The 9,124-nt window shown below is 37.3% G+C and overlaps 1 protein-coding gene across 17 annotated transcripts in view; it reads left to right on the forward strand.

Annotated features, from left to right (window-relative positions):
* LOC141110959 (galactoside alpha-(1,2)-fucosyltransferase 2-like) overlaps positions 1 to 8,377 on the forward strand; it is a 539,222-nt gene extending 530,845 nt beyond the window's left edge. For 13 of the 17 annotated variants that reach the window (XM_073602783.1, XM_073602787.1, XM_073602792.1 and 10 more), the window contains one exon: positions 3,141 to 8,377. In XM_073602783.1, the coding sequence (XP_073458884.1) occupies positions 3,200 to 4,279 (1,080 nt within the window). In that variant the 5' untranslated portion in view covers positions 3,141 to 3,199 and the 3' untranslated portion in view covers positions 4,280 to 8,377. Of the gene's footprint in view, positions 1 to 52; positions 206 to 3,140 lie in introns of all 17 variants that reach the window. The other 4 variants (XM_073602785.1, XM_073602791.1, XM_073602780.1 and 1 more) reach the window with 2 other exon arrangements.
* Positions 8,378 to 9,124: the final 747 nt, after the last annotated feature.

Raw genomic sequence — 9,124 nt, forward strand, 5'->3', positions numbered from 1 at the left:
ACTCAATTTAAATCATAATTTTTAAAGAGCAACTGTCATCTCTGTCCCGCAGGAGATCCTCTTCTGACCCACTGTTCACTTTAATGGGACGGCTGGTGATGCAGCAGTGACACAACAAGGGGAGGGATGTGGCGGTGGTAGGTGAGTGGATGCCCGCTAACAGGCGCTGCCATGATGGATCTGAAATGACAGGTGCTCTTTAAATGTAAGGATTTATTCTTGCTGGTAGTTAAAATCGTTAATATTTGCAAACAAAATTAAGGTTTCCTATTTAGAATAAGAAGCTGTCAGGTAAGTAAAACAGCGATATCAGAACTGATTCAATCATACAGTTTGTTGTGTACATAGATTTGCAAAACAATGGGATAAAGGAATATTCCTGAACTATTTTATATCTCATGGTCACTGTGAAATTGTATGACTGCATCAATGCAGTGCATGTTATCTCAGAGCTTGGATTCATTGAATGAGTCTACCAAAACTGTAAATAATGCAGAATATACAGCCTCATGCTACCTATCTAAGCTCAATTTCATGCTGAATAAACGAAATTAATTATTATATATAATGCAAAGAGATGCGGCGCTAGAGAGAAAATTGGTGAAAAGAAAGTGAAGGAAAAGACTAAGGCATAGTCTCATCAGCATCAAATAATAATAATTGAACAAAACTAATTAATAAGCTCACGAATAGCCATGATCACTTGCTATTCGAATCAACACTTTTCTGTTAAAAAATTTTTCCAGAAACACTGGAATATACTTAAAAATGACAAAGTTCTTGGGGCGGTCATTCCTGATAGACCAGTAATGATATACAGAGGTGCCCCTTCATTGCGATACAGTGTTGCCAAGAACGTTATAGATCCCCCTAAAACCATCTTTTTTCATACTATGAAAGGTTTTTTTCCCTGCCGTAAATGCAGTATCTGCCAAATGAACTCCTTTATGGGGAGAAAATGTGAGACTTTTCAATCTACAGCCACAAATAAGATATATAACATTCAGTCATTTATTACATGTTCCACTCAATATGTCGTCTATCTTATCCAGTGCCCATGCTCTAGACCAGGGGTCTCAAACTGGTGGCCCTCCAGCTGTTGTGGAACTTCAATTCCCATCATGCCTCTGCCTGTGGGAGTCATGCTTGTAACTGTCAGCCTTGCAATGCCTCATGGGACTTGTAGTTTCACAACAGCTGGAGGGCCGCCAGTTTGAGACCACTGCTCTAGACAGTATATTGGACGAACGAAACGTGAATTACATGTACGCCTATCAGAACATGTGGCTAACATAAAGCGAGGTTTCACCAAACACAACTTGTCTAGACATTACGCCAAACATCACAATAAAAAATTGAAGGGTACTCTTTTTCGAGCTTTTGATAAGATACACCCCCACTGGAGAGTTAGATCCATTTCTAGACTTGAGACAAAGTGGATCTTCATTATGAAATCTTTTGTTCCTTTTGGGTTAAACGTTGATTGGGACATTAATTGTTTTATAAATAATTCCTAATTTTTAATTTTTAATTTTTTAATTTTATCAGTTCATTCTTCTTTTTAATTTTTATTTAATTTTTATCTAATATTATATGCGGATAATATCAACATGTACTTCAGTGTTCTAAGATTGTATTTACTATTTTTATTAGAGCTTTCTTGTATGGCTGAAGTATTAATTTTTAGTTTAGTTGCGGTGTCTGACGTCTGTTGCATCCCTTCATAGTTTGTTTTTGCCTTCCGAGTGTCTATTAACCAGTATATTTTTTCGCCCCAAGATGGCGCTTCCCTTTTCCTCCACTTCACAGATTGATTCTAGCTTCTTAATGTGCATTGACGGCCAGCAATCAAGATGGCTGAACTGTCTTCATTGCAGTAACTAAATTGCCATCAGTTAAGATGGCGCTTGTAGTGTATATATTGCCCATACGTGATGACGCACCAGCTTGGCCAATCCCCAGACGAAGTCCTATCGTGTCATCACATTGTTCTCGGACGGGCTATACACGAACCTAGGAAGTGGAGGTACAGACGGAGACGCCAGAGTTTTTTATGCTGCATTATTCCGCTGCCCTTTTAATACTGCGATCCTCGGTTGCTGTGCGTTATGGTTGTTGGGAGACCGATTTCCCTGTGCTGGGCGAGACTGCCGTAACAGCAGTCATCGCCGTCCGGTAAGCGCATTTGATTTTCCACCCTGTGTGTGACAAGACACAGAAGATTTTCTTCGTTTACTCTTCTTGGCACTTTTTATGGTTGCTTCCTTTTTTGGTCACTTTTTTCAGGACTGTTTTTTCTTGTGGGTTCTTCTTTACACATTTTATTATGTATGTGTCACCCATCTGTTGTATTACTTAAGGTTTATATATACAAAAAAAAAAAAATTCACTCATTGATATTTTGATTAGATTTGGTGTTTATTCACATTTATACAGATATTCACTTTATTTTTTTATTAATTTGCACGTGAGCTTATTAATTAGTTTTGTTTAATTATTATTATTTGATGCTGATGAGACTATGCCTGAGTCTTTTCCTTCAGTTTCTTTTCACCAATTTTCTCTCTAGCGCTGCATCTCTTTGCATTTTATATATTGTTGTGAGGTTTGAGACTAGACCTTAGGTGCTGGCTGCTTGTATATTTTCTCACATTTCATATTTTTTTATTTTTTGGTTAATATATTTAAAATTTAGAAAATGTTTTATTTATTTTTGTTCTTCGAGCACAGCTTTTTTCTTTTGTTTTTAAATTAATTATTAATCTATCTTAATTAGAAAACTATCTTTATATAGATTTTTACTCCAAAAGCATTTTATTAAAATAAATTTCATAAAAATCAAAATAATAATTTATTATTTATTTATTTTAATCGTTGATTTTTATCCACCCTGTTGTTCAGCGAAGAACCATGTACTAGTGACTTAACACAAAGCAAGCAATCACAATTTGCAGTAAACTAAAATCTGATAAGCTTTAGAAATGTTATGTGATTTATGTAGGACCAAGAAATGGTCATATAATTTGGGAGGAAATTTCATAAATGAGACATTCTTTTATACTATATTTCTCAGGATTGATTTTGTGTTTTCCATTGCATCCAACATGACATATTTACCCTTTGCTTCATTTTTCTAACAGGCATTAGATTTTTTATGGATGAGCCTTTCTTACCGTCCAAGGTACAGGACCGATAACAAATGAAGATGGAGTTACCCAACAAGAAAAAGAAAATTCTCCTCTTAGGATGTATCTTTGTGTCAACGGTAGTGTTCTATATCCTGTACAGACTGCAGCTTCATTTACAGTTTTTAAACTTTGCTGCTAATCTGCCTATATCTTTAATCTGTCCTGAGAAAGACAACAGGCCTGTGGAGTCAAACCATGATCAGCAAGATACAAGTACTGACGAAATTGTTAAAAAGTGCAAAAATTCTGGAATATGGACAGTTAAACCTGATGGTAGGTTAGGTAACCATATGGGGGAGTATGCTACCTTGTATGCCTTGGCCAAAGCAAACAAACGCCAAGCCTTCATCCTTACAGATATGCATAACTATTTAGCTCCTATATTTAAGATCACCCTGCCAGTGTTGCATAATAATGTTGCTTTTCGTGTTCCATTTCAAGAATACTGGATACATGACTGGATGTCTGAGGAATATAATCACATTGAAAGTAGTTTTATCAAATTTACAGGGTACCCTTGCTCTTGGACATTTTTTCACCACCTTCGGGATGAAATCCGAAGGGAATTTACAGTACATGACTATCTTAAAAATGAAGCCAACCATGTCCTGGAGACGATAAAAGGCTCCAGAAAAAATGCGACCTACATTGGAGTTCACGTCCGAAGAGGTGATTATGTGAGTGTCATGCCAAATGTTTGGAAGGGTGTGATTGCAGACAAAGGTTATCTGGATAAAGCCATGAATTATTTCCGTAACAAATATGAAGAACCTGTTTTTGTGGTGACCAGCAATGGTATGGATTGGTGTAAAGAAAACATTGACAATTCCAGAGGGGATGTCCACTTCTCTGGCGATGGTAACGAATCAACTCCTGGCAAGGATTTTGCACTTCTGGTTGGTTGTAACCATACAATCATGACAATTGGCACCTTTGGTTTCTGGGCAAGTTATTTAGTAGGAGGAGAAACAATATACCTCACAAACTTCACATTACCAGAGTCAGAATTCTTAAAACTCTTCCATTATGATGCAGCATTCCTCCCTGAATGGAAAGGGATACCTGCAGATTTATCGCCTCTTAAACCCTGATACAAATGCTGAAATAGCCAAAGATGCCTGTGCCTCACACACTCTAAGACATTCAAACAAACACAAGTACAGACTGTCATATTGCCATGTCTCTCAGAGGGAAAAGACATTGGGATATATTTACAAAAATGGAGGCAAAAACTGGAGCGGAATTGATGATTCTATGTTTTCTTTCAGAAAGTCAAATGGGAACAGTAGCTAAGGACATTTCAACTTTGGCCCCTGTTTTCTTCTTTCAGTACATTAAGATGGCTTTTAGTAGACATTCAAATCCTGCTGATTCTTTTTAGATGTGAATATTTTGTACTTTACTATTTATTTTTGTGGATTCTGCAGGGGTGTTCTAGCCTTCTGTCTTGAACATTCCAAAGCAATCCCAGTTTACTCATAAAAGCAGTGATTGTCAGCTTTAAATTAATGGCTGTAGGAGGTAGCAAACATTGATACATTTATATGAGCTCCCTCATTCAGATTCAGTAGAAGTTTGTATACAATTACATTTTATTCTGATTGAAGTTCACTTCAATTAGCTTCAGTGATTACATTTAATGCAAATGGCGCAGTAGTTGACACTTTGAAACCTATAGTGAATGCATTCATTAAGTTGGACAGATAGATTGAGCACTGAATGGAAGGCAGTAGTACATGCTCAGAACTTCTATCAGTACCTCCATACTGTTACTGACGAAGTTGCTTTGGAATTGGAAGCTTATTAAATATTAAATTCTGGTAGGTTTCTGTGGGTAGCTATATTTTGCACACTGTTTGGTTCCTTGCCTATATGTAATGTAGTTCAGTAGCTGACTGGAGAACCATGGAAGAACAGGTTTCCTCACTCTGCTATACCTTACCGACCACCGCAACTATCAAGTGAAGGGTATGTGGATTTGCAGACTACTGTCAAAGTGAGGAGGAACATAACATTGCTGCCTTTAGAGTTGTGCTACCAGAGACAACTCCTCACCCCCCCCCCCCTTTCTTTGCACACATTATGAAAGGAACCATCCTGCCTTTCAATTAGTTTATGCACATTATTACAGGCTATAGCATATGATAATATACATTGTGCTTAAGGGCATGGGGTGGTAATAATTTGTTCTCCTTGCACAGAGTGAAGCACTGAACGATTTCCTGACTTGTAGGGGGCAATGGTGGCTAAGCAATTCCCCCCAAGGAAGATTATTAGTATATCACAGACTATTTATATATGACTGTTTTAACTAAAGTGTGCCTTATTTATAGTATTATGCAAATGATTGTTCAGCTAAGGGAGAATAAGTTGGAAATAATTACCAAAACAGTTGTATATGTGTCATATCTGATATGGAAATATATTTGTTTTAATGTACTGAGCAAATTTGTAGTTGTATGACTAAAACCACAGAAAACTGGGGCTGATATATTGGAACCAACCATTCAGTTCATATGTTTAATTTTGCCAGGGCACGTTTAAGAATAACCCATGAAGGCGGTGGTTAGCTTGAGTAGTTAGCACTATTTTTTGGCTCTGGTTTTCATACGGAACCATCTCAGGTATTTATGTGAAGCTGAGTTATTACTAGCAGCTAATCTTTTCCCATAAACCCTTGTGACATACAGTAGGTGCCATGAAGCACATGTTGCAGTTACTTCGGAACTAATAAGATGAGTTTGAAAAATGTCTGTTTAGGCTATAGTAAGAGTTAGACCACATGCCTTAAAAGAGAGGTATAGGTTTTTTTTGTTTTTTTTTAATAATCATACTTACCTAGGTGGATGCAGCAGCATCTGTCCGCCGGTGCCTCTAACACTCCCTGAAGCTCCCTCTAACACTTCCTGTCAGTCAGCAGCTCTCCCCCGCACACGCTCATGGGAGCACTGGGTTGTGGAGGGGGCGGGAGCAGCTGGCTCAGGCTCCCAGCGGCTCACTGAGAGGCTGAGCTGGGTGCTAGTCCAGGCACGTGGGCTGATCCTGACTCCATTGTCACGATCTTGCCTGAATCTGGACTGGCTATGTGATGTCAGCCCGCTGTCTGCTGAAAACAGGTCCCAGGAAAGCAGAATGAACTGCACTCTTGTGAGCCACATTCCTAATGCACTAAACAGTGGTTTCAAACCTGAAGGGGAATTATATTTGGCAGCATTTAGGTGGCAGGCAGAAACTTGTTCTGTAAACTATTAGACATGCAGAATTAGCAGTTTCACAAGAATGTCATCTTTAGGTGCTAATTACAATTTCCTGAAAAATAGTTTGCAATTGGTCAGTACAAGTTGTACAACGAAAGCAAATTGAGTAAGCTGCTACCTGACTTGAACAGACCTATTCAATAAAAACAATACAAGGAGTAAAGCTCAAATTTTCATACAAGAAAGAAAGCCTTTGTACCAATTATATGGTACATCATAAATTCCGCCTTTTAAATGAATAGATTGTGTTACAGTCTTTAGAAAGGTTTCACCGTAAAGAAAAACCCCAGGCCAAATTCTTTAATTACTTTACTTGGATTACTGGAAGTCTGTAAGGGCACAAGCAAAGTGCAGTGCCCACAGTATAGTGACCCAACAGGAGCCATCTATTACAGGTCTGGCTTTTTTGTTCTATCAAAAACTCAGAATTACACACACTTTTTCCGCAGCTACGAAGAGGCACATACCTCTTTGGTACAGAAATGTAAGTTTACACTGTGCAGTCTGCCTTGGGAAGACATAGGGGTTGATTTACTAAAGCTGGATAGTGCAGCTCTGCATAGAAACCAATCAGCTTCCGGGTTTTGTTGACAAAGCTAAACTGAGAAAACTGAAGTAAGAAGCTGATTGGGTAAAATGCACAGCTGCCCCAGATTTTGCACTCTTCCGTTTTATTAAATCAACCCCATAGTGTTTTCCTGCTATGGAACTCCCAGTGTCATTTATAATTCTTTGTATGTTTCAGGCCTAGTTTCAGGGAATAATGGACTACGCTACCTTTAGATTATGTGTACATGACTTTATTTTCTACGGCCATGCCTTGTCCATGTGTAGAACTTTTACAATTGCTGTGGATACCAGAGAGGAAACACTTTGCTGAGCAGACCTATTTTCTGTTGTAAAAAACATTCATGAGAAAAGCATGCCATAGTTGATGCCACTTTCTGCAAATACTAGGTTCCTGGCTGCCATAATGCACCCCCGGCTTTGAGGCATTGAGGCACTGACCTGGAACTAGTATGCAGTAAAGAAGATCTTGTTTTTCTGATCTTGATGCTTGTTCAGTTTCACTGAAGTCAATGGGTCAGTGTAATAACTGGACAACTTGCATTTTCAGAAGGAGGTCAGCAGTGACAGGCTCCATGCTTTGATCAGGGGAATTTTTAATGTGGACTCTGATAATTCCCCTAATTAAAAACAAAATGGCCCTTACCTTTTAGGTAAAATCAATTGCACTTATTTATGAGGAGTCACTACACCTTGCATTTGGCTCTTTGCGGTGTTTACTGAATAAGACTGTAATGCATTGCTTTTACTTCTTGTGTGTGTGTATATATATATATATAGATATATCTATATGTATATATATAGATATATCTATCTATCTATCTATCTATCTATCGATCTATCTATCTATCTATCTATCTATCTATCTATCTATCTATCTATCTATCTATCTATCTATCTATCTATCTATATATATATATATATATATATATATATATATATCTATAGATATATAGATATATATATAGATACGTCTATATATAGATATAGATATATCTATATATATCTATATATATAGATATACAGTATATAACATCTGTGTTTATTCTGAACATTAAAATTGACACATTCTTCTTAACTGCAGACTGTACTAAAAATACACCTGAAGTCATTTGTGGTTCATCTTGTGTGACTGTAATCATTATTTGGCCCCGCAGTAAAAGAACAGAAGCAACGTGGCAACTTTGTAGTCACTATGTTACCTGTAATGCACTGTTATTTATGCTACTCGTTATTTGTAATTTCTTTCAGTGTCTAAATCAATGCTTTAATAGTAACTTTAATGAAATGCTGCATATATTTAAATGCCTCCAATATTTTCTTATCAAATTGAGCTGATAAAGTTTTTGCATTGTGACAAAGTCAGTCAGTCCATCTACTTGTTTGTTTTTGTTCAGAGATAATTTTTATATCCATTTTTTTTTTTTTTAATCAATGATGTTTATTCAATTTTTGTCAACATACAAAAGGGTGAACAGCATATGTCGTACATCAACAGGTATCATAGACTGTGATAAAGATGATTGCAGTAAACAAAATCGTGCATTTACCCTACAGTTACATCACATTTGTATGGTTTGTAAGGATTATAAAATAGGACAAGAGGTACTGTCTCCCATCACCAGTCACCCCCTTGGGAGCTCGCTGTGACTTGGTGGTGGTATCGTCCTCACAAATCCATACTCATTTCTTTTTTTGTTTTTTCCCTCCCCCCTCTATATTTTATGCACATTATCAATTAAACCTCCAAACAAAACCAAGGAAAAGGAAATGCAATTGTCTTTACAAGTACTAAGAATATTTGTACATAAATAAAGCTCCATGGGTCAATTATAGAGCTATTATATCTTATGTACTATATAGCTTACATATTGTATTGTACGTCTATTCAGGTCGGAACTAAGACTAGATTTCAACCCATTAATTGGGCTCTCGCGCGGACCCCAAGCCGCCATATGGCGTCAGGGGCCACGCGATGCCATACATATCTGATAAAAGAAACAAGAGAGAGAAATAAGAGAATGGAGAAACAGTAATAGAGAACTGCCTGAGAAGAAAAAAGAAAAAGAGGCGAGAAAAAGAGGGGGGTAAAAGGTGGGGAAATGGGGTGGA

Source organism: Aquarana catesbeiana, linkage group LG10, assembly GCF_042186555.1.
Source record: "Aquarana catesbeiana isolate 2022-GZ linkage group LG10, ASM4218655v1, whole genome shotgun sequence".
In the NCBI taxonomy this organism is placed as follows: Eukaryota; Metazoa; Chordata; class Amphibia; order Anura; family Ranidae; genus Aquarana; species Aquarana catesbeiana.